At 36.6% G+C, this 25,524-nt stretch overlaps 1 protein-coding gene across 4 annotated transcripts in view; it reads left to right on the top strand.

Annotated features, from left to right (window-relative positions):
• USP15 (ubiquitin specific peptidase 15) overlaps nt 1-21,089 on the top strand; it is a 65,763-nt gene extending 44,674 nt beyond the window's left edge. For 3 of the 4 annotated variants that reach the window (XM_071733503.1, XM_071733502.1, XM_071733505.1), the window contains 15 exons: nt 2,313-2,457; nt 10,238-10,411; nt 10,736-10,894; nt 11,573-11,797; nt 13,286-13,369; nt 13,452-13,546; nt 13,717-13,905; nt 14,813-14,928; nt 15,058-15,333; nt 15,648-15,718; nt 16,092-16,207; nt 17,546-17,695; nt 18,104-18,207; nt 18,770-18,858; nt 19,166-21,089. In XM_071733503.1, coding sequence (XP_071589604.1) covers nt 2,313-2,457; nt 10,238-10,411; nt 10,736-10,894; nt 11,573-11,797; nt 13,286-13,369; nt 13,452-13,546; nt 13,717-13,905; nt 14,813-14,928; nt 15,058-15,333; nt 15,648-15,718; nt 16,092-16,207; nt 17,546-17,695; nt 18,104-18,207; nt 18,770-18,858; nt 19,166-19,351 — 2,179 coding nt within the window. In that variant the 3' untranslated portion in view covers nt 19,352-21,089. Of the gene's footprint in view, nt 1-2,312; nt 2,458-10,237; nt 10,412-10,735; nt 10,895-11,572; nt 11,798-13,285; nt 13,370-13,451; nt 13,547-13,716; nt 13,906-14,812; nt 14,929-15,057; nt 15,334-15,647; nt 15,719-16,075; nt 16,208-17,545; nt 17,696-18,103; nt 18,208-18,769; nt 18,859-19,165 lie in introns of those variants that run through there. The other variant, XR_011723900.1, reaches the window with a different exon arrangement.
• Nucleotides 21,090-25,524: the final 4,435 nt, after the last annotated feature.

Genomic DNA, 25,524 nt, shown 5'->3' with positions numbered 1-25,524 from the left:
CCTGCTCATAGCAAGCCCTGTATTTTAATGGATACATTTTGATAACATATTACAGGTTAATAGACCTGACTCATGGAAAGAGTATGGCAGCCTTATTCCCTAAACCTCTCAAATGTATTTCTGTGGGCCAGTACAGAAGATGGAAGAGCTCAGAAATGGCTTTCCCTTTTGAAAAGTTGACTCTTGACAGCTTGTCCCTTAGAGCAAACTAGCACTGGGGATCTATCTGCATTACAGTTTCCTTTAATTAAGTCATGATATTACTCAGCTAATTTGAGGAGATTGTTCACATTACTGCACTAAAACCAAAAGACATCAATTGCATTTCTTAGCTTTCTAGTGTCCCTTCTAAGATGGCAGGTCATGAAGGGGGGGAAGCTGCAGAGAAGGAAAAAAAGGGGAGTGAAAATCCCCAGGAAAATCATATAAGGTCTGTTTATTACCCCTATATCTTCAAACTTTCCAAAAGAGATTTTTGTTATTATGTACAAAGTGTAATCTTTGAGTCAGGTGAGGAAAGCAGTAGGAAGCAAGCAGGGCTGAAAGTAGAAGCTTATTCTGTACCCTGTACATGTGCACTAGGTGATCATTAAGTCTGATCCAAAGCATTCTATGGTTTTGGTTGCTGCTTGTGCACTGTTGAGCTGGGTTGAGAGGCTGGTTGTATTGTGGAGGTTGCATTAGCACTAGTGGCAAGCTTCTGCTTTTTTCTTCCTGGGGAAACTAAGGTTTACCAGCTTAAGGGAAGTGGGGTTGATTGCAATAGCTGGCCTGCAGCTGCAAAGGGAGGTGGAAGGTAATTTTCCTTGGGCATCTCTCATACAGGGGTGAACCAGGGACTAATGGTAACAGAGGGTTAACCACAGAAGCAAGTTTGAAGGTTGTGTGGGACCTGAAGTACAAAAAGTATCTTGTGTAGACCAAGGTGAAGTATTTAAGTTAGGGTGAAACTGAAAGAGCATAATTAACTTTACAGGGATTTTTTATTGGAGAATGACCAGTAAACACACTGCCCCTTAGCTAGTCAGGGGGAAAGCCAGAGAGCAGAGAAAATGCATGTGTATGATAAAGGGAAACAGTAATAGGAGGGACAGCTATTGAGAACATCAGTTTCTAGCAAGAAGTTTTCTCCCCTTTCTGCTTAATGTTTTCAGTAAATTGTTATCAAAACAAAGCAACTCTTTTTCTTGAGGAGTGAGTGTGCAATGAGGGGACAGGTAGAATTCAGTTGGATGTAAAGGATGTGAGACTGTTCAGGAATGGCTGGAATGTACCTCTGGGTACTTGCACTGTCAGGCTTTTATAAATCTCAATTATTTATCAGGATTTATTATTTGCACTGCATATTTTTCCATGTGATTTTTAGAAAATGACTTTCACATTTTTGTTCAAGTTGCTTCTAATGTGAATAATGCTTAGTGACTGCAGAAATACACTTGACCTTTAGCCAAAGCTACTATTACACGGATGTCATTAGGATCAGTGCCTGAAATAGTTTAAGAAAGAATTTAACCTTTCTGATGGGTTGCTTTTTTGTAACATCTGTAGTATTACAGAGCATCCTCTTACAAAACCTATTTGCCTTTCTCATGCTCTCGGATATGCTTACTTTACTGTTTTGGGGTTTATTCTATATATAGTATTTGCATGATTTCATCTGGAAACGAACTGCCTTACATCTTACTGTTTTGCCTATTGCAGTCTTCTCCAGTTTCTCCATACAGCAGACGCATCTTGGAGATTTATCAGGAAGTTGTTCCGAGGCATTTTGCGCATTCTTTTACCTCTCCAGGCTTCCCTGCATTTGCATGCTGTGGATTGTGCTGTCCTAGCAGGGAAGCTATAAATAGACTGTCTGATGCAGTGAGGCAGCTATGCCACAGTGGCCTTGGAAATCTCAGCTTTCACCTGTAACTCTGCATTCCTATTCCCACCGACCTCACTCTCTTGCAGTAGCAGGATGCAAAAGGGACATAAATGATTGATTGCTGCTGGTGGTGTCTAAAGTCTGAGTGTATTAAGTTTGATGGAGCAATGAAGAATGGAGTAAGCTGTGAAGCTGCTCCTATCAAAAAGGGGTAGGGATATAATAATTACAGTTATTGCAGTACATTAGATTTTGGTTGTTTGCAGAGGTGACTTTTAAATTGAAATTAATATTATTACAGAATTTAAGTATTCTTTAAAATCCTTTCTTGTTCACAGAAGTTACTTCAAGATTTTTAAATATTTAAGCTTGTAAAGTACTTGTATGCATTAAAGTACTATAGAGTACATGTTTACATTGTGAAAGGTGTTTTGTTTTTTTACAGTGTGAAAAATTCAAACTATTGTCTCCCATCATATACTGCTTATAAGAATTATGATTATTCAGAGCCAGGAAGACACAATGAGCAGCCAGGCCTGTGTGGCCTGAGTAACTTGGGGAATACATGTTTCATGAACTCAGCAATTCAGGTACGTACCTTAGAATATAATGAGCTTTCCTTATTACTTGGAAACTACTATCTTGTTATATTTTGTCATGTGTAGAAACTGATATTAGGAGACTCCATTAAGCAGCAGGATAGGATTAAAATGGAAGAAATTATACATATATATTGGTATTGGTTGATTTACATAACTGCATTTACTGTTTCACCAGGTTTTGCACAGTGATCGATGTCAGAAAGGGATTTAACCAGTATTCTACATAAGCAACCTCTTAAGTGGGATTCGTTGCTTTTTGTAATGATTACCATGCATGCATGTCATGAAAAACACTTTTTCAGATGTGCTTGAGGGCAGGTTGTAGTGCAGAAGTGTCAAAAAGTAAATGACCAGTGAATTACTGGGCCTTTATTTTTACCTCATTATCATGTATTTTAGTGCATAGGTTAACATGCAGGGAACCTTTGAACATTCTGTCATTTGACCTTTCCCCTTTGAATGGATGCTATTTAATGGATATTTTACAGGAATGCAATAGCTTGTTTCTTTGCTATGATTAAAAGAGAAATACTTGTATACCTAGCATTACTCTTACGAGGAGAAAAAACTTCATTATTAAATAGAAGCTGCAGTGCTAGCAGCTTAACTAATATAATTAATAAAAATTACTAATTACTAGAAAGAACCAATAGTTTATTTTGGTCTTGTTTAGTTCTGGAACTTGTGTTTTGTCATCAAAGCAGTCTTATGTCAAAAGCCTGTAAGTGAATTTAAGTTTCCATGCCCATTTTTTTCCTCCTTGAGTTTAAAGATACTGGATCTTAACCAACCACATTGCAGTTAATGTCCTCCTTTGCCATCACAACTTATGTTTGTGATTTCTTTGGGTGAAATGACAATAATAGCAACAAGTATAATAAAAGCAACAGTAATAATAGTTATTATGGTTATTATAACAGTATTAATATTGAATTCTCTATTTACCAGCTCAGTAGTTTCAGATACATTCGTAAGCCAAGTTTATAAAGTTGTTGAAATTTGTTCAATTTCAGTTTCATTGTCTGTGCAGATTTTCTGTCCCTTCATTTTATACCAGAGAATAATTTGAGTTAGAAGAGACTCCAGAATGATCATGGGTCCTGTCTCCTTTTTGTGCACTTCTGAGAAGAGTCTGGCTCCTCTTCTCTGTAGCCTCCCATTAGGTAGCTGGAGAAAGCCACAAGTTCTCCCTGTGATCCTGTGTTCTTTAGGTTGAACAAATGCATACAGCTCTCAACCTTACATTGTATGTTATTCTCCAGCTCCCTGGCCATGTTGGTGGCTCTCCTCTACTCTTTCTTACTCTGAGGAGCCCTAAACAGGACAGTGCTGCAGCAGCAGCCTCACAAGTGCCAAACAAAGGGAAAGACTTAATTCCCTTTGCCTCTGGCTGCTGTTGCTAATGCAGCCCAGCTTGCAGTCAGCCATCTCTCCCACAAGGATGCACTATTGGCAATTCCAGATTTTCACAGAGAAGGAGCACTGGGTCCTTTCACTCAAAGCTGCTTTCTAGCCAGTCAGTCCCAGTTTGTAGTGCTATATGGGGTTATTTCATGATTGTTTCACACAACTTATATAAGACATCCATAAAATTCAACTATTTTCTAAAAATATTTTCAATGAGGATGCTTAGAAGTTGAACAGTTCAGGAAGTAATTCAAATTTTTTTTTAGCATGCTGCATGGAAGATGGCTAAATTGGAAGGGGGAGAGACACACAATTTGCAGTGTCCTAAATAAAAATGTTATATGCAATCTCTATTGCTTATTGAATTGCATCATTATGTTACTGTAAATAATTTTCTTCTCTGTCTAGTGTGTGAACCAGAATTGTCTTTTAAGTTAAAAGGATTTTCATAGCATACAGTGAAATATTTTCTAATTATGCTACACTGTTTATAAGGCTAGGCTGATTAAAAACAAGGATAAATGTAATTGCTTAGTAGGTTTACACGTAACCTTTTTGGTGAAAATTGTAAGCATGGATTATTGCCTATAGAAATCTTAACTGGATTTGATTCTGAGGTCTGTATTCTAAATCATGTCAGCTTGGACTTCATTCCTTCTCAGTTGTATCTAGAGAGTCATCTTCAGTTAAGTTCTGATAAACTGTACTGTAAATTAATACATTAAATTTTGCTGATTCACAAGACAGTGCATTGTGTGAGGAAATCAGGCATTTACTGAGCAGTGCAGCTTTTAGTTTGGCACGGTACCTCTAGTATGCCCTTCATGGTGTGTTATTTTCAAATGCATTATTTGGCAGCATTCTTAGCAAGGAAGTGTAAAGTATCTTTCAGTTCCACCTACTGTATCTCTCAAAGGGTTGTTCAGACCTTAATATTATCTAAGAAATCCATGAAAGTGCTTTTTAGTGAAAGTATGGCGTAAAAGTATGACATCTTCTTAACATACTAAGGTCTCATGGACTGCAAGTTCTACTATCTTCCAGCTACAACATAACTTCTACCTTTTTTCCAGTTACACTAAAAGCATGCACTTCACTGGACTGATTTGTCATTTTCATCTCCTACTGTTATCAGAGTCACATGGGTTTCTTCTGGCTGGAAGTGTAATGTAAAAATAATTAATGTAAAGTGCTCTGAACACACTTGATTTTGTCTCATCTTGGAAGCAACGAAGGGATGGGCCATACAAATAATACATGGATGTCAGACTAGGGAAGTTTGCTTGAGAATATTGGGTGCTCTAGGCTTTGAGCTGGATGATGGAACACGGTGCAACCTCAGCAAGATTAGAGAGGGCACAAAACTGGAAGCAGGGACAGATAAACCAGATAAATGGGCTGGCATTCCAATGGACCTTGACAGACTGGAGAAGTGGGCAGCCAGTAACCTCATGAAGTTCAAAGGAAATTCAAAGGCCTGCACCTGATGAAGAATAACCCCAGGTACCAGGACACAGTGGAGCAGGGGGACCAGGCCACCAACTAGGAAGAAGCTTGCTAGAGAAGCACCTTGGGTCCTGGTGGGCAAAAAGCTGAACATGAGCCAGCAATGAGGGACAGGAACATAACGGAACATAATGGAGCAGTCCTAGTGAGAGGCCACAAAGATGATCAAGGGATTGCAGCATCTGACGTTTGTGGAGAGACCAAGAACTGGAACTGTTCAGCCTGAAGAAGAGAAGGCTCTAGAGGAATTTTGTCAAGGAATATAAATACCTGGTGGGGGAGACTAAAGAAAACTGAGCCATACCCTTTTTAGTGATCCCCCCTGAAAGAACAGGAGGCAGTGGGCACAAGCTGAAGCACAGGCAATTCCAATTAAATATAAGAAATTCTGGTTTACAGTGAGGATTATCAAATACTGGAATAGGTTTTCCAGGGGGGAGCCTCCATCCTTGGAGATGCTGAAAACCTGCCTGGACAGAGTCATAAGCAGCCTGTTCTACTTGTTCATTCTCTGAGCAGGGCACTGGCCAGTCTCCAGAGGTGCCATCCAGCTTCAACTATTTGGTGATTTTCTGATATTCCTTGCTTACCTACTGCAGCTTATTTACATTCTTACAGTGTCTTCCTTTACAATTATGTCAAGACAGGGCTGTTTGTCAGGTTCAGTCTTATTTCCCTTAAAAAAAATAGTATACTGTCTAGTTTTAGAGCCTGAAATAGTTTCCAGTTCCATTCATGCTCTATTTCAAAAGCTCTGCTTTGATTTTTTCCATTCAGTGTAATCAGTGCAGCTTCCTTCAACAGAAGCAGAGTTTAGTTTACCCACTCCTGCTGATTACTTTTCTCAGATCTTCATCTTTCCTAGAGAGCACTGAGAACCCTTAGTGTTGACAAGAGCCACTTCTGCTTCAGAAACCACTATTTCTCAGACAGCCTCTCCTTAGTTTTGTCTCATGTATTGTGATGATGGTTTGCATGCAAACTGTTATTGGTGTTCCTTGAAGAAAAGGGCCAGATCCTTGTACATCTTGCTCTCAAGAGTCTGACAAACTTGTCTGAAGATTTTTTCCCTGTAACCATTATGGGCAGAAATGTGATAATTTAAGAGAAATTTCTTAAATTTTGTTGCAAGTTCACTAGTAGTTCTTCAGTCTATAGTAAGGTTAGGCTTGACCCTTCTAATCCTTTTCATTGTTTGTTGTAAGAAGACTTTTGTTTTTCCAAGTAGAGGCTTTTAGTGTTACAAGGCTCAAGACAACCAGTCGGTGATAAAGGGGTAAGGTCCTTGGGGTACCATGAACAGCTGCAGTCTAAGTAAGAGTAAGGCCAAGAAGATTAAGATACCATTGTTTTTCTGCCAAGTGCTGTTGTCTTATCACTGTTTCTTATTTTTAAAAGCAATAATTTTACATTATTTCATATTTTGGTCATATCGGATCTTCCCCTTTGTATAGATTTTTCAGATACTTTTGAAGGAGTACCCCATGTAGCTTAATTGTATTTTGCTTCAGCTCTAATACCTAAGGCTTAATTTTAAGGCCTAAATGTCTGCTTTGCAGATCTGAGCATCATACAAAATTGGAACAACAAAAGGAAGCTGGTATGAAAACAGAACTAGAAAAATAGAATCTTTTGAAGCATTGCTATGCTGCCACCTGTTGATTTTTCTAAGTACTGCTTTGCCCTCTTAGTGGGGTACTTACTGGTGTTTAGAGCTCTGAGATCGTTTCTTTTTTCTTTTGCAGTGAAAACGTGAGAATTCACAAGGTTTTCAATTTGTGATTCAAAATTAGGAGAAGAGTGAAAGTAAATGTTTCAGCTAAAAGCACATTGTGCCCCATATATATTTTTTTCCCTCAGTGTGATTATGTATACCCAACTTTTTAAAAAACAGCTGTTGAGAGCTTTGCACTGGGGTATTTCAGCAGAAAATTTTCTTCAGAAAGCTGATTACTTACAGCTGTGAATTTATTCTTACAAAACATAATACAGAATCATAGAGTTATTTTAGTTGGAAGAGACCTTCAAGATCATTATGTCAAACCTGCCTGGCACTGCCTACTCTATATTTCACCATAGCATCTTTCAATAAAACCTGAAATGTTTTAGTGCTCTGTTTCATTTGCCATAGGTGTACAGAGTTTGAGTTAGGGATTGTATTGAGCACTTTTCACCACATCTATCACTTAAGTTCTATACATAAAAGTAGGACAGAGATATAAAGGAATTCACTTTTTCTCCTGTTACTTGGGTGTTTCTTTCAGTCAGTCAGCTCTTGGTGTTTTATTGGAAGGCTGAAATGTGTAGTTTCCATGTCCCTTGCATAAAATTGTTACCAAGTAGAACAGCTGTGATCCTCACAGAAACACTCAATATTTAGCTCTGTTTCATGATCTCATTTTCTGCCTCCCATTTCCCCAGTTTAATGGCATAATAAGTATGGCATAATGTTTTCTTGTGTTTGAAATTGGTTTTACTGCTAATTTTATGGGAACATGAATAAATGTTTCCCCGTTACCTTAGGATCATAGGATAATTTGGGTTAGAAGGAACTTCAGGAGTTTTCTAGTGCAACCTCCTGCTCAAAGGAAGGTCAGCTCTGAGGTGAGACCAATTTGCCCAGGGCTTTTCCCAGGTCTTAAAAACATCTTAGAAGGCTACACAGGTTCTCAGCTCTGCTGCTTGACTGTTCATATACTGTATTTTTTTTCCTTATATCTTTTACCTCCCTTTTTTAAAACTTATTCCTGCTGTTTCTTGCCCTCCCAGTATGCACTACTGTGAAGAGCCTGGTTCCATCTTCTCCCTGTGTTTCCTGTAGAAGGTTGCTGTTGAAATAATCTCTTCTGTAGTCAGGACTAGCCCTGATGCTTCAGCCTTTTTTCATGGGGCAAGTGCATCAGCCCCCTGAATGTCTTGGCCCTCTTTGTTCATTACTTAATTTTATTTTTATCAATTAAACAATGCAATGCAAACTCCTTTATGAGTTTTCCAGTACTTAAATTGTGCGAATTTAGAGAAAGATAGTATGACTATTCTTATTATTTTTCTACCTATACTAAAGTAGCATGGGACAGGTAGACTTGCTAACAAGATTATTGTAATCTAGCATTGAAATCCCAGTGAGGCTGCAGCATTGATATGAATAAAAAAAGACACTGAAACGAAGGATTATTTAATGTTCATTTTACTGTGCATCTTAATGCCTCCCACACTCTACTAGGGTTATAATTCCTAAACAGTAGATTAAATGTGTCTTCACAGGTGATTAGATCTCCTTTTGGACTCAATTGTTTAGAATTCTTCCAGGGTGTTATTATGCATGTGTGTGTACATAACAGTGCATGCACTATTGCATAATAGAGTCAATGCACAAATTATGTGAAGCATTATTTCCTCTGGTCACAGTTTGTCTCAGTTTTCTCAGAGGTTGTTTACAGTCTCTTGATACTGATTACATAAATAATTATTGTTCACAGATTATTGTGCTACAGAAGAAATATTTTTTCCCTTATTTTCCAAGTAATTAACATGTAACATGAAGTTATGATTTCAGCATTAACCTTTGTCATGCTGATGACAAATCCTTCTCTTTTGTGGTTTGTTTCGTAGTTGGTCTTGGAGTGTTTGCATTTTGTTGGCATCTTTTCCCATGCTCATTTAGCTAAATGAACAGTCTGGGTTCAGAGACTGAATCACACAGAACGTTGAGGTTGGAAGAGACCTCCAAGATCATCCAAGTCCAACATTTGACCAGCACCATAATCTAACTACTAAACCATGTCCTTAAGGACCAGGGGGGGGACTTTGGGAAGTAGGATTTGTCACATCATTCAGACTGAATGTGCAATTTTACCTGAGGTCTAGTTTTATTTCTTGTTGGTTTAGCTTGATGGAACTTGGTAATCCATCCATTGATTTAGGTTGATCCTAAAAATAATCTTTTGAAAATTCTGATTGCTTCTGTATGGGTTTGAGAGACCAAGTGTTTCTCCTCTTACCTGCATGGATCAGTTCAGAATTGTCAGCACAGATCTGTGAGGTCAGGAGGGGTTTGGGTGTGGAATCACCCTTACTAGGAATAAAAGTTCTTTGCCCTGTAGCAAGAGCAAAATTAACTTTTTTCAAGTACTAGGAGTAGCACACAAAAATTCAAACTGGTTTCCTAAAATCGTAAATCGTACTTCAGTGATGACATCCTGCCCTCTCAAAGTGCTGTCAGAAGAGACAAACTGGTACAGAGGATTAATCATTATCTCAGTCTAAACCAACCCCCTTGTTTTCCTTGAACTAATTTCAGCTCTAAACAGCTTCACAAGATGTAAAACTACTGCACCGATTTTGATCCAAGGTATAGTTATTAGCATAGATTGCAGTCTTCAGCAGCATCTATAAGCAGATGGCCAGGAAGAGAAAGAATAGGGCAAGGATCATCATCTTCCCTCCCATTCCTGGAGGGAATAAAATATTCCAAATATTTCTGTTTTCAACTCTTCTCAGCTTACATGTTGTTCTGAATGTGGCATAATTTGTTTAATAAACCCTATTGGCACGCTCTTCCAAGTACCCATGAGGTCTCTCCTTTAGGTTGTGTAAACTTTGTCTATATATAACAGTAAGGAATTTCATAAAGCTGCTGTCCATAAATTCTTTTGCTTGTTTTGAACATCAATACAAAATGTGTTGTCATACTGTGGTTGACCAGTCTACTATGTCTAGTAAACTGAGACATAAAGCTTTTGAAAAATATTTTCTGTATAGTACTTTTTATGGATGCTTTAACAAAGTTCAAACATTTTTTTATTCAGAACTAATTCAAAACAGTGTTCTAAAATGCCTGTATTTCTATTTACAGTGTTTGAGCAACACACCTCCCCTTACAGAATACTTCCTCAATGATAAATACCAAGAAGAGCTGAATTTTGACAATCCCTTAGGAATGCGAGGTGAAATAGCAAAATCTTATGCAGAGCTTATCAAGCAAATGTGGTCAGGAAAATACAGCTATGTTACCCCAAGAGCATTTAAGGTCAGTGGGGAATTTAACCTGAATGTACATTGCCATTTTTGGTTTGTAGTTTAATAAATATATGTAAATTTACAGTAATAAAAATTTAAAGGAATATTAGTCTATATGCAGTCCATTAATTATTAAAACACTTGGATCTATATTTAAATGTATCAGTTGTCCTTGTCCTTTGAGAACTAGTTTTGGCTTCTTATCTCTATTGAAAAGCTTTTCTTTTATGACCTTTTAAGTTTTACCTTTTCTATTTTCTGTTGTAGAATCTCAGAAGTATCTATTATTTATAACAATTAAGGTACCAGAAGTATTTGTGTTTATTTTTTTTAGACACAAGTAGGACGATTTGCACCACAATTTTCTGGTTATCAGCAGCAGGATTGTCAAGAGCTACTGGCTTTTCTCTTGGATGGATTACATGAGGATTTGAATAGAATTAGGAAAAAGCCTTACATTCAGTTAAAGGATGCAGATGGGAGACCAGACAAGGTAATGTTTATGGTGTTGATCTTTACCTTAGTCAAGGCTATATGATGCAAGATACTTCTACATGATTGTGCACTGGAATGTTGGGACACTGATCAGCTGTTGCTTTTTCTGGAAGATATTGCAGAAAACAAGCCAAGACTTAAAAATGGAGATCTTGTTCAAGTACTTGTGTAAATTTTTGGTTATTTGGAATATAATTAAGTGGGTGGGAGGGTGTTAAGACTACATTAAGTACTTTTTGTTCAACTTAATGCTGAATTCAGTTGGAAAGACAATTTCCATTCTGCTGTTCTTTTATATCTGCAGTATGCAGTATTCTGTCTCTCCAGTTCTTTTTCTTTAGGGAAACTCCCACCACTGAGCTTCAATCATGTAGATAATTTCTCTTGTTACAAGCATGGGTCAGTTCAGATGGAATTTTTAGTTTTATTTGCATCAGTCTTACCCCAGTCCACTTAAGATCTCTCTCAGACTGTAATTTAATACCACCAACAGAGTCTCTGTCCTGGGAGAAACATACACCTTTTAACCTTTGATCCTTATAGGCATAACGTATCTTACAGGGTTGTTTGGAGTGATATTTTTAAGTTTAGGGGGTAACTGAGAATTTTCTTACTGATAATTCTCACTATTAATTTCTATTACCTTGTCATAACCCAGATCATGCTTTAATTACAGGTGGTTGCTGAAGAAGCCTGGGAAAACCATTTAAAAAGGAATGATTCCATCATTGTAGATATATTTCATGGCCTTTTTAAATCCACCTTAGTTTGTCCTGAATGTGCTAAGATATCTGTAACCTTTGATCCTTTTTGTTACTTGACACTTCCATTACCCATGAAAAAAGAACGCACTTTGGAGGTTTATTTAGTTAGAATGGATCCACTTGCAAAGCCTATGCAGGTAAGCCTCTTAATTTATGCACAAAATTTGTGTAGCATTAACACTGAACTCGAGTTCCTTTACATTTTTAAAATTTATAAATACAATAAGCAAATCCAAAGAGCTTTAGTTTTCTGGAGTTGTTCTGAAGTTTGCGTTAGAATGCCTGTCAGTTTCAAGGAAGATACTGGTAATTTCTTTATGGTTGGGCTCATAAGACTTTTCAATCATGGAAATGTATGCTGTCCTCATGTTTTATTTTAATGTTGATGTAATTAATTTGTAGGGTTATTGAAAATATTTATACACTTAACACAAACTTAATTCCTCAGTTTACTAGGGAAATATTCCAGAAAAGGCAAATATTGATATTAGGTGATACAGAGAAAGTCTCTAATCATATTAGGTAGTCCTTAATTTTTCCATGCGATCTCTATGTCAAAAGAAGACATTTCAGATGAGATTTCTTTGTGAAGAGTATCCCTTTTGCCTTTTTTTTTTTTTTTTTTTTTTTTAGGAAGGATGGTGTTAAACACCTTAGAATGACATGAAACAATGCACATTGATTATGATAACAAAATCTTATGAGTTAGCAAAGTCAAAGGGAAAGTGACATAGAATCATAGAATAGGCTGGGTTGGAAGGGACCTCAGAGATCATCGAGTCCAACCCTTGACATGTTAACTAGTGGGAGATATGCCTTCTGGATATTTAATTTAATTTAATTTTAATTTAATAATTTGTGAGAACAGGTTTGCACAAGGGACAGACAGCAGTTAAAGATAACCCTTTATGACAAGTGAGATGGTTTTGCAGGAATGAGTAGAGACTGAGAAGAGTACAAGTTCTGTTGTGAGTCTAAGACTTAAGGAGATACCAAACACATGCTGCACTTGGCAATTAATTACAAAGTTACAATATCTTATTTCTAATTAATCCTGTCTTTGTTTATTATGCAAATATCAGGTAAGAGTCCTGTTTGGAGTTTCTTTACAAACTGCAGGTGTATTGCCCTAAGGGAAGCCACAGAGACTGTTAATCATCAGGTTTTCTCTCTGCATGTAAAATTAGACTTCAGTCTTGACCCTCTGCCTGCCTTTGCTTTCTTCCCCCAGTAATACTTGATAAACAACTTGTGTTCCAGATTTAAGAATCTAGTCAATAGGATGCATACTATTTAAAGGCTTAAATAAATAGGTGCTATTGAAATATAAATCTAAGTAATCGTTGCTGTTAGTCTTCCATTGGGGAAGGTAAAATAACATTAAAAAGAAGTATTGTACAGATTAATAAATGTATTCAAAGTGTGCCTGTTTGACTGAAGTTGTGAAGGTACTACTATGTTTTCAGCCAGTTATGGAAATTTTCAGAGCTGATTTACATTCTGTATACCTTAAGTTCAAGAATTCAAGTATGTGAAGTATGCTCAACAAATGATCAGTTGTTTGTGTTTTTCTCACACATATTTGTTATCTTGCAAAAATTAAAGTGACACTTTATTTTTTTTAGTACAAAGTAGTTGTTCCCAAAATTGGAAATATGTTGGATCTTTGCACAGCACTATCAGCTTTGTCTGGGGTTGCTGCAGATAAGGTAAGAGTGATTTCTTATATGAGTCACAATGAACATTTTAACCCTTAGTATACATCATTAAATCAGGTTATTCTCTTTTTAGATGATTGTTACGGATATATACAATCACAGGTTCCACAGGATATTTGGCATGGATGAAAATCTAAGTAGTATTATGGAACGTGATGACATTTATGTGTAAGTACAGTTAACATGCTTCATGTCTCTTTGTAATTTAGTTATTAAAAGATTAAAACCTAGACATAATATAAAGACAAATCTTGGAGGGTTTATTATTTTTAATTTTTCCCCTTCTTAGCCTTTTAAATGACAGTGGTCCTTTGTATTTCTGATTGTTTTTCTTTTAGGTTTGAAATCTCTATCAATAGAACAGAAGATACAGAACAAGTCATAATTCCTGTTTGCTTAAGGGAAAAATTCAGGCACACAAGCTACAGCCATAGTGGTGCTTCACTGTTTGGTCAACCTTTTCTCATAGCAGTGCCTAGAAACAATACTGAAGATAAACTGTATAACCTGCTGCTTCTAAGGATGTGGTAAGGTTATTGTTTAAAGAATGATGCACTTGTTATGAATAACACTAATAATGGAATCAGTAGGCACTTGTTTTTACATACATTCCTAATAATACTGAGTAATAGTCAATTTTAGGCACTTGAGATGTGAATTAGTATGCATTTTAATTTGATTTTTTGTTAGCATTGCCTTACCAAGAATGATTTGAGCAGACAACAGAGAGTCAATCTGTATTATAAGTTTAGGGAATTAATTCTGCTGTATACAGAACTACTGTTAGGGCTTACTAAAACAGAAATGTTTCATCAATTATTCTGCTGTGCTTTTGCCTCCTCTATCTACTGTCAATAGTAATTTATGTTGTAAAACTACATGATAGACACTTCTAAGACTAGACTGGAATAAATATCGTTATGTAGAAGAAATTAGAATCATGTAGCCTCCAATTTAAATTTATTCTTCATTTTCTGTTGATGTAACTTTCCCTATAAGTGAACCCGTATTTTGTTGTGTGTAAAAAAATACAGCTAATGAACAGTTAGAGAAGTGATTTCTGGATGTACAGAGACTAACACCAAGAATCAAGTTGTACACAATCAATTAACTTGCTCCAGTGGGAGATGTCCCAGCCTATGCAGAGGGGTGGAACTAGATAATCTTTAAGATCCTGTCCAACCGAAACCATTCCGTGATTCTATGATAGAAAGTAAGTGCCAGAAAAATAAGATCAGAGATGAGCAGGTATACCTGTAACAGTAGACATGTTAGACAAAAAACCTATTCATCCTGAATAAAATCAGAAAGGGATGCAGGAATGCAGTACACTTAAAAAGTTTATAGCAAAGCCTTTCTAATTATCTGGCTTGAACATTGTAGATATTTAAAAATCCATTGATTCTAACTCTTGCTTTTATTTGGTGCATTCAGCCGATATGTAAAAACATGTACTGAAACTGAAGACACTGAAGGATCCCTACATTGCTGTAAGGACCATGGTATCAATGGTAATGGCCCAAATGGAATACATGAAGAAGGATCTCCAAGTAAGACTGGAATATCTAAACTTGTTCAGTATTGTGTGTTCAATTTGAAACTGAAATTAATTCTGTAGTGTCTTTCACTTATGGTTACTCTACCTCATTTATTCCTCCTCATTCTTCCAATGGTTTTAGGTGAAATGGAAACAGATGAACAGGATGATGAATCCAGTCAGGATCAGGAACTTCCTTCAGAAAATGAAAACAGCCAGTCAGAAGACTCAGTTGGAGGTGACAATGACTCTGAAAATGGATTATGTACTGAAGATACTTGCAAAAGTCAACCACTCATGGGACACAAAAAGCGACTGTTTACATTCCAGTTCAATAATTTAGGCAATACTGATATAAACTACATCAAAGATGATACCAGGCATATTAGATTTGATGACAGGCAACCCAGGCTTGATGGTAAGTCATGGGGATCAGGTTGGGGCAACATCTGATTGTGATGATTTTTTGTATTACTCCACTTGCATAGAAATGTTTCACTCTCTCTGGGTGCCATTTGATATGTCTTCTTTTCCAGTAGTAAATTTAGGATAGTTAATTTGTTACTGTAATTAACTCTTAGAATGCAGAAATTCTGGGTGCCTCAATTTTTCATCTTAAATTCCTGCTAGCACTGTTCTGTTTCATTTATGGGAGAGTTTGACCACAGTTAATACAATCTCATGCAAAGACAGAAATAATATTAAGAGAAAATATGGGGTTTTTTATTTTAGAAAGATCTTTCCTTGCCTTGGATTGGGATCCTGAATTGAAGAAGAGATATTTTGATGATAGTGCAGCAGAGGTAAGCTGTTTATGTTGCTCCCCTTTCCAGCACTTACCAAATTTAATGTGAAACACAACTTAATTAGTGTGACATTAGAGATTGTAAGTTTTCAAAAGAAGAAGCTAGTATATCTTTTTTTTTTTTTTTCTTCCCATTTCTGGTAAATATGTTGTCATAAATAAACTTCATTTGCACATCTAAGTAATTAGCAAGTCTGAAGCTTACTAATTCGGAAGTAAAGCTGAAGCTGTCAAAACATTTTACATGAATGGTTTCTGATCAGTTTTTCCATATATAGGAGCTTTGTAGTTGCCGTTTAAAGTTAAGACGACATCACTAAAATGAGTTTTGTTTCATTTGTTCTCTTAACTCAAGAAATACTTCTCTTTAGGATTTTGAAAAACATGAAAGTGTGGAATATAAGCCTCCCAAAAAGCCTTTTGTGAAATTAAAAGATTGCATTGAGCTGTTCACAACAAAGGAAAAACTAGGTGCTGAAGACCCATGGTAAGGACAAAGAATGAAAAGTACTGTTTTTCATGGTGTATTTCTCGAAATATAAGCAAAACCACACTTGACCATTAACAGAGATACCTACATAACTTCTTACTGGTGTTTTAATGCTGTCATTTCAAGTGTAGCTTGAATTCTCAAAATGTTTTCTATTTTGATCCATTGCTTACCTAAAATTATTACCATATATGGAAGGTTATGTTTGTATGGAAAAAGATGGGTTCAGAATTTGGAGGAAGGGTAGATCTAAAGGTGTTCTGGTCTGTGAACTGTGATCCACAATGAGTTAATAATATTGTGCCAAATCCAACACAATGGTTTAAGCAAATATGTCTTTCTGAGATGAGAAAGTTTGGTGCATACTGAAATTTTTTTTTTTATGCAAATACATAACTTACCTTACCATAGATGTGTGATATGAGGACGTGCTTAAACAACAGGATTGTAGGATGGACAGTGTCTGTGGTCAGTAGAACCTCTCAAAGTTATGTGACCTTGGCACATCTCTTGTCCAGTACGGTTCATATTCCAGCTAGGAAAACAGTTCTTCAGCTATAGCCTTCCCTTAAAGCTCTCCTAATTTCTTGCCTGTATCTGATTTTTCTATGTAAAGATATTTGTGCAGTCTTTTTTAATTTGCACTCATCTCTTTTTTTTACTTGATCTTTACTTGTTAAATACCAAGCTGTAGAATATTCTTAGACCTCTTCATAGAAAAGTTGCTTTCATGCATTCTCCATGCATCTTCCTCTCTGAGCCTCAGCTTTTGAAAGATTCAAGTATGCATTGCAGGGATCAGAAATTTGCAAGTCACAGCCTATTTAGTATTCACGTGCTAAGTACTCAAGTTTTTCTAGTTTTTTCAGGTTCCAGTAGTCATTGTTATCTGGATGGGGTGGGAGATGGATGAATTTGGAAATTGAAACTTGGAAGAACCACAGTTGTCTGTAACTCATGGCTTGTCATATAGTCAGTTTTCCTGAAATATTTTCATAATCCTTTGTCTTTTTATACAAAACACAAGAAAACTCGTCCCCATAAGGATATGGGGACTACTACAGGAGACAAGAATGGTTTATCAGGGCTTGCTATGTTTGTGTTTAAAATGTTGTTGAGCTTCACTGTGAGCACACGTACTGGCTCATTGCATTTTAAGCTGTAAGAAATGTCAATAACATTAGCAACAGAAGATGGAAAATGTGTATTTTTTTCCTCTTTCACTCATTCAGTTCTTCCCATGCTACTGGCTTTCACTGCAGTAATGTATTTTAACATGTGTACCACCTTCAGTTGTTCAAAATTGTTCATGGTTTGTTTTTCTTTTCCTTTTAGGTATTGTCCAAACTGTAAAGAGCATCAGCAAGCTACCAAGAAGTTAGACTTGTGGTCACTGCCCCCTGTGCTGGTAGTTCATCTAAAGCGCTTTTCCTACAGCAGATACATGAGGGACAAGTTGGATACATTGGTTGACTTTCCAATAAAGTAAGAAACCTAAATATTTTGGTGCTAGAAGTGCAAAAGTTGGCATGAATAGGACATGTTTAGTCCAGAAATTATGTAAAGCGGTGGTGTTCTCAGCTTGGATGTGTGTATCCAGTAGTCACAGATAACAGAATTCTTGTAGGTGAAAAGTATGAACTTCAAAAAATAATATAGTAGATAAATGTGAAGGAACACTATTGAACAGTTTTGGTGAAGATTACTGGTTCCTGTTCCTTGTTCCTCACAGAGTGAGCAAGATGCGCTGTCAGTGTAGTGTGGTGTATGTGTTTTTTGTGGGGAATACAAAGTAAAGGGCTCAAAGACCACCAAATGTGAAATGGTTAAAAAGACTATTAACATGACATTTTGTTTTGGGTTTTTTTGTGTTGTTTTTATTTTTTTAAACAGCGACTTGGACATGTCAGAGTTCCTTATTAATCCCAATGCAGGGCCGTGCCGCTACAACTTGATTGCCGTCTCCAACCACTATGGAGGAATGGGAGGAGGGCACTGTAAGTTGATGTCAAAGCCCATCATTCTACCTGTTAGTTTTCTTTCCATGTTTATTTTTATTTAGGGACTGGTCACTTTTAATCAATGGCATTTTTTAACGAATGAGGGACAATTTTTTTCATTACCCTGAAATGTTTTCAGAAGTATTCTAACACAAAAATCTATATGAAATGAACTTTCAAGGATAAATGTAGATTCTTTGGCACTTCTAGTTATGCATTTTGTGAAAAAAGAAAACATAAGAGCTACTGTACTCTTGACAGCTGATGCTTGTCTTAATTGTCTGTATTTTTCTACGTTCTGTGTCTCCTTGAAAGAAGAGAGAAAAATGAAAAATAACTGAGATTTTATTTTACCTATCCTTTTTCATTATACATTGTCTTAAGAGTATTATTGTTTAAGCTCTCTTTGCTTAAAGAAAACAGTATGAAAATGAGATTAATAGAGATAATAGGTTTTTGTTACTGTCAGACACTTGACATTTAACTGATTCTAGCCACTGATGGTATTACATCTATGGAAATGAAAAGTCCTTAGACATTGTATTTTTTTATGTTCTAGATACTGCTTTTGCAAAAAACAAGGATGATGGAAAATGGTACAACTTTGATGACAGTAGTGTGTCCACTGCGTGTGAGGACCAAATAGTGGCAAGTACCTTTTGTGTTTATAAAAATGGGACTGGTAATGTTTTCTTCTTAAAAAAAAAAAAAAATAAGAGTAAATCCTTAACCATGCAGTAAATTTGTAGGTAATAGTTTGTGTTCTTTCAAACAACAGTACAAACCAAAAATGGTTTGTTCCAACAGGCAAAAATAACTGAGATGAAAGCTTTGGATTTCTTTGTAATTTTGCTTTATGGACTTGGAAGAAAGGAAAAAAAAAAGAAAGTGATAACTTGGATCCTACATGCTTTGCTGGAGCCTTATGAGCATATTACACTTTTCTCTTTTACAGTCCAAAGCAGCTTATGTGCTCTTCTACCAGAGACAGGACACAATCAGTGGAACTGGCTTTTTCCCACTTGACCGGGAAACTAAACAAGGTGCTTCAGCTGCCACAGGCATCCCACTAGAAAGTGATGAAGACAGCAATGAAAATGATAATGATATAGAAAATGAAAATTGTATGCACACTAACTAATGGAAGAACTAGAAGCCATAAAAGAGACTTTCCTACCGGGGATACCTATTGGAAGAGTGAAATTGCCCACCAAATTAAGAATAAAAATCTGAGATGGGGAGTTTCAGATAACAGAATGTAAATCTTTATTACGTTTTAACATGTGCAGTACTTGAAGTGAAACAATAAAAACTTTAACAGAAATTGTCTCTAATGCATTTACAGTCTTGTATTCACAAGCTATATATAGGAAATCACAAATAAACCCCTTTTAAGTTTTCTGCTGCTTTTCTGATGGATTATGTTTTATTTTGTTTTCGATGTGAGTTAATAAGTAAAATGTTAAATCTGTGGACTTCTGACATTTATTTTCTTAGTACTGCAAGAATACTACTGCCAAGTCTAGTTTCTGGATGAGTATATATCTGTTCCTTAGGCTGTCACACAGGCTACAAGTAAAAATGTCATAAATATATAAGCAGTAGTTTTCTTGAAACAGCAAATTTTTGTTTCTCCCTAAATTTTTTTTTTTCATTTTGTAATTCGGCCAGAGTAGAAGAAATAGCTTGAAAAGGTGTTTTAACCTTTTGTGATATAGTTGAGCATCCAGAATATTATGTTCATCTTACTGCTGCTGTGGAACAGGTTCTGGATTTCATGCTGCATTAACAAAAAGTTTTTCAATTAAATGTAAGTATCCTTTGTTGCTTGTTGGAATCTACTCTGCAGACATAATTCCTGTTATCTTGCTTATCAGACATGCATAATTTTAATCTGGTGTCAGTCCAAAATTTAAAATTGTGCTCTAAGTTTTCTCTCCCCGGTTTATGTAGTTTGGCAGCTTCCAAACTACATTGTAATAAGGGTCGGAGTTAATAGTATTCTGTATCCATAGTAATGACTGTGTATTGGGCTTAGATGAGAATTTTTTCATTATTACCTGCCTTTAAATTGTTAACGAACAAAATGGCTTTAAAGGTAGGCCTGTTAAGTTTCTTTGTGTGTTCCTGATGGAATTCACCATAGCCTTACAGCATATCTGAAAAGGTAACTCATTATAAGAGAATTGGCATTTGCATGTTCAAGTCAGAACCTGTACAGTATATAAGGCATACAATCTTTGAATTGGATTTTAGTTGACTATGTTCAGGGGTCCAGGATGCCAAAATAAGTGTGACAGTTTGATACCTTTTTTTTTTTTTTTTTTTTTTTTTAATTTGCTGCTTTCCCTTTGATCTAGTTGGAAGAATGTATTGTTGATTTGTATACAATACTGCCTTTGAGAGAGGCTTCTAAGTGTGGGGGCACACTTCACATATCTACTACCTGGAGAATTGCTTTGTGTCCCACTGTTAAATAATTTAAAAAAGCAAAAAGTATGATGTTCTTCACTTGAACTAATCAAATACAATAGGTTATAAATTGTGTATTGTAAATAAAAGTTCACTCTGTGAGTGCACATTTTGGTAAATTATTTATTTATGTTAGCATTAAAAAGTTTAAAAAATTGCATTTGACCAGGATATAAATGAAATATGTTGGACATGGCTTTGCTTTATACCTTGATATTAAAAATGGTGTTTCATCCTGGTATTTTAAAGCTGCTTTGAGGTTGTTTTGTTTTTTTTTTTTTTAAATGTAAACTAACCTCCTGCATGACAGAGGTTAAAATTTTGTCTGCACTTGAGTTCACTTGGGTTTACATTTGAAATGCGCATGTTTATTTATACAGATTTCAATAAAGCTATTCAAGGCCTTACTTAGTCTTCCATGTTCTTACAAATCCTGTTCCCACAGTCTTTGTGTAATGGGCAGTCTTTGTCTGAAACATTATTGGTTACAAAATAGCTGTCTGAGGACTAACAGAGTATGGTTAATAATATTTCCAGAAGATAGTATATATAAAAGGGATTCTATCCTATCCTTATCTAGCTCTAAAACATTTATAATCCTGAAAAAAAAAAAAAAAAAAAAAAAAAAAATTATTGTCATAAGAACCAATACTTGCTTTATTAAACTAATACTGTAACAATAATTAATCTAATTGAAAGATACTAAGTGAGGTGGTTGGTGAAATGGGGCAATATATTTAAGATTAGACAAACCCAATATGGTAGAGGGAAATTGATACAAGGTTTTGGCTTAAAACCTTGTATTTAGATGTGGAATACAGTAACCCAATACAAAGCTATGTACAAGATTAGCTTGTGAGTTTAACTTGCTTATTTTACTCAGAGCACTTGAGATGTAACATTGATCAATGGCATATAGGAAGTAATCCTAGAAAAACAATCATCTCTTTAAATAACACACACAAATGCCCCCCTACGTTCATATCCTCATTGGTTTTCCCATATCATGTTAGCCCAGAGCTTGCTTGGAAAAATCACCGTGGAACAAAGGATCTGCTTTGACTTAACCAGAGTCTGACTTTGGATTTTGTGGACTGGAGCTTTAGAATCTGATAATTCAATCTCCTAATGCACTTCCTTCCCCCTTTAAAAATACAGGTATATACTATACATTTATGGGACCTTACATTTGAAGGAATGTACTCTCCTACTACTGGTTGGATCATCCAGATAGAGTTGTCAAATTAACATTTATTTAAGAAAAAAACTGTAAGGTTCCTAATCAGATATTCAAAAATAAGTAACATTTCTATATGACTATCTCAAAGGCTTCTGATAATTCAGCCAAAGTGTGAGTTTCATAAAGCTGTTACGTATTCACAGATAATTTATCCAATGTGGACATGCTTTTAAGTTAAAACCACAGAAGGCATATTCTTTATGGTGTCTGTCAAAAGTTACTGTCTCTCAAATAGTCTTTTCTATAGAGAAGAAAGGGAGACGTAACATCTCTTTTTATGGATCACGTCTAATAAAAATCTACAGTATGATTTCTTTTTCAGTTATATTTATGACAAGCTTTTTGATAGGTATCAGCATACACCCCAAAATTATAAGCTGCTGCTGCCTTGTTAATGCAACAGTCACAGAAACAAAACATAGGAGGAGGAAGGCTGCAGCTTGCAATTCCCAGTTACTTTGTGGATTTTTCAGCAGCAATACATCATTTAAAGCCCGGCTGGGAGGGGAGATGAAGAGATACAGCCCAGGACCTCTTGTTTTAGCTGGCTGCAGACAGCCCTTGGGATGCTTCAGTGCTGGGCAGAAAAGCTGCCAGATAGTACCCTGCCAGGTGATGCAGGAACAGCTCTTGCATCTTCAGCTAATGGCAAGGCCACAACCCATTCTAACTTTCCCAGCACGTTGGTGCTGTATTACAGAGCACTGTATTTTTAAAGTGTTTTGAAATCTTTAAGGGGAAGTCAGTATGATAGGCAAAGAAATTAATTGGCAGACACACCAGTTTTAGCCAAAAATTATGCCGCCTTCTTGACGTCAGGCTGAAATTTCGGGGTGTTGTTTCTTGTGTCTAAGTACTAGTTACTTTGACAAAGACAGTCGGTATAAATGCAGTGAAATGGGATTCATATGAAAGTTATATTTGATAGAATATGCATATTCTGAATCTGCAGGCAAAGTGCAACCTTCAGATTTTTTTGTCCTTTTTCCTTAGGGGGTAAACAAATCGCGAAAACAGTTCCACTTTCTTAGTTCCAACATTGCGTGGGTTGCTGGCACTGCGTGCTCCTGAGGCAGGCAGAGGCCCCTCTTACTGAAATTAAATCTTGAAATAGCATGATTTCCCTCAGAAGAGCCCAGATGTGACAAATTCATGAACATCTATCCCATTAGCTAGGGAATGAACTGGGTTACTATATGCCAGGCAGCAGTAACAGTCATCCTGAGCTAAGTGTACAAAAGCTGATACAGATTCAAATGATAAAAGAGTTCACATTGGTCAGTATGGTTTTAGGAAAATTAAGATTCTTTCTTTGTTACCTTGGGAGTTGTTATTATTTTGCTACTATGGGCTTTTTAATTGAAATAGAGAATTGATAAAGATTATACTTTTAAGTGCATCTAGGATTATTCAAGTGCTTGTCACTTTGTTATCACATTAAGTGTCACATTACTCTCATGTAAGCATGAGTGTTATGCATTATCACACAACACCAGGGTAAGGAGCCAACCAACAATCTCAAAATAGTTTCCTTTAGGATTAAAGGGATTATTGGATAAATTGGTGGCACTTGATCTTAAATTAATGTTTTTATTCAGTGTACAAAATATTCAGGTCATAGCTACAGAAGGTGGGTTATATTCTAGAAAGTAGCAAGTATCACTGAATCCTGTGCAGCTTTGGTGGACAAGTAACTGAGCATGAGCTCCCAATGGGAAACACTGGCATAGGAACTTGTCCCTGGGTGTGTAAGCAGAAATTAAGTTAATTTAATCTTCCTAGTTCTCTGGTAAGGATACTAAGAAAATAAACCATTTGAGTTGTAACCTTTTAAAAGATCAGATTGTAACCTGGGAGACATTATAGAAATGAAGTTGCAACCCCTAAGTAAACATAATTGCACTAATGGGTATAAAGAAAAACTTTTTTCTCAGAAAGGTAACTCTGAAGTGCCTCAGTCTGGATGCAATTCCTTATGGGGGGAGAATTAACTATGCAGGAGGTATTGGAGAGGAGAGAAACATTCAAGGAACCAATGGTTCAAAACTGAAACCAAACAATCTGAAGATAGAGATAAGTGTCTTATGCAGTTACTTTTGATCCAGAAGGAGAATTCCAGCAGAACAACGAGCAAAGGCAAGTGATGGGTTTGATGTTAACCCTGGGCTGGACACCTTCCGTGTCTCCATCCTTCTCCTGCCTGGATGGAGACATCATCTGAGCCATCTGACTCAGCTTTGACATCTATCAATCTGTAGATATCCTGTTCTTCTCAGAGAAATGTTCCTCTTCAGACCAAATGGTACCACCTAAAAAACACTTCAAAATTTCAGATGGAGACCTGTATCAAATGTGCCTTGGTGGTACTCAAGAAGTACACGGTTGAGGACTGCTCATATAGGACTGGTTTCCTTGAGTAATTTGCTAAGAGGATTTAGATCCCATTTGAGTTCTACTCCCGTCATTGCAATTGGTGTCTTCCCATACCAAGGGCTAAGATTCAAGACAAGTTTGCAATAAACTGGTCTTCCATCCAATAATTCCTTCCCCAGCCAAAGAGGGGAATCAGGAAGGGGAATCCTATGGGCTGAAAAAAGAAACAGATCTGAGGAAATCAAACACCGTATACTCAGCCTAGACCTTGGAGGTAGCAGTAGGAGCAGCAGGCTGAGAGGAACCAGGCTCAGGAAGGAGAACTTTCCACCCTCCCTGTTAATGCTGAGCCTTGGATGGTCTGGGACACCCCTGGGAGCCAGCCTGGGGCAACTGCCCTGATTTGAGCTCCCGGCTGACTTGGGGCTACCACTGGCCTGCCCTCCGTGGCTGGCCTGGGATCCTGTCCCAGCCAAACCAGGACACTGTGGAAAGAGCAGCTTCCATAAAACCTGATATAATTCAGCTGCAAAGGAACTGGTCAATAAAAGTTGTTACAGGCAGCATTGCTACCTTAGAGTTGCGTTTGCCAAGTCAAATAAAACGTATCAGTCATGTTGACTGATTTTGCAGTACCAATAGCTGCTCAATAAATGACAGCAGTGTCTGTGTAACCTGCTTATTTGGTGAGACTGATGTCCTGAATAACTCTGCCATGTGTGACACGGATCCTAAATACAGCTCGTAGAGCTGAGACCTAGATTCATTCGTTTTTAAAAACAGTACTAGGGCTGCCAATAACAGCAGTGTGATTTTCACACCTTTTACTCAAAAAAAAAAAAAAAAAATCTCTGTCACCAATGACTTCCTGGCCTCTGACATTATGTGAATATTTTGAGGGGTTATGGTAAAATAAAACCATTTATATGCTAATTTTTTGTTTGTTTTCCAAATTCTCAATTAAGAAAATGTTGTGAACATTTTAGGTTAATGAACTACAGTTGGGCAATAAAGTCAGTGGAAATGTTATGATCATGCCTAATAAAAATATTCACATTTTGACTGCCTGTTATGCACAATAATCACATTCAACAGATGGGACTGAGACAATAAAACTTTCTTCATAAAATATCCTGAGTTGTTGAACTAACTCCAGCTGAGTTGGAGGAAATTAGATGTACCTGTAGCTTTTTAGCATAGGAAATAATGCCTCAGAAGTTGACTTCAGG

The sequence above is a fragment of the Heliangelus exortis genome, chromosome 1 (genome assembly GCF_036169615.1).
Source record: "Heliangelus exortis chromosome 1, bHelExo1.hap1, whole genome shotgun sequence".
Classification (NCBI taxonomy): Eukaryota; Metazoa; Chordata; class Aves; order Apodiformes; family Trochilidae; genus Heliangelus; species Heliangelus exortis.
Note: the sequence above shows the minus strand (reverse complement) of the source record. Positions and strands in the feature narration are given on the sequence as shown.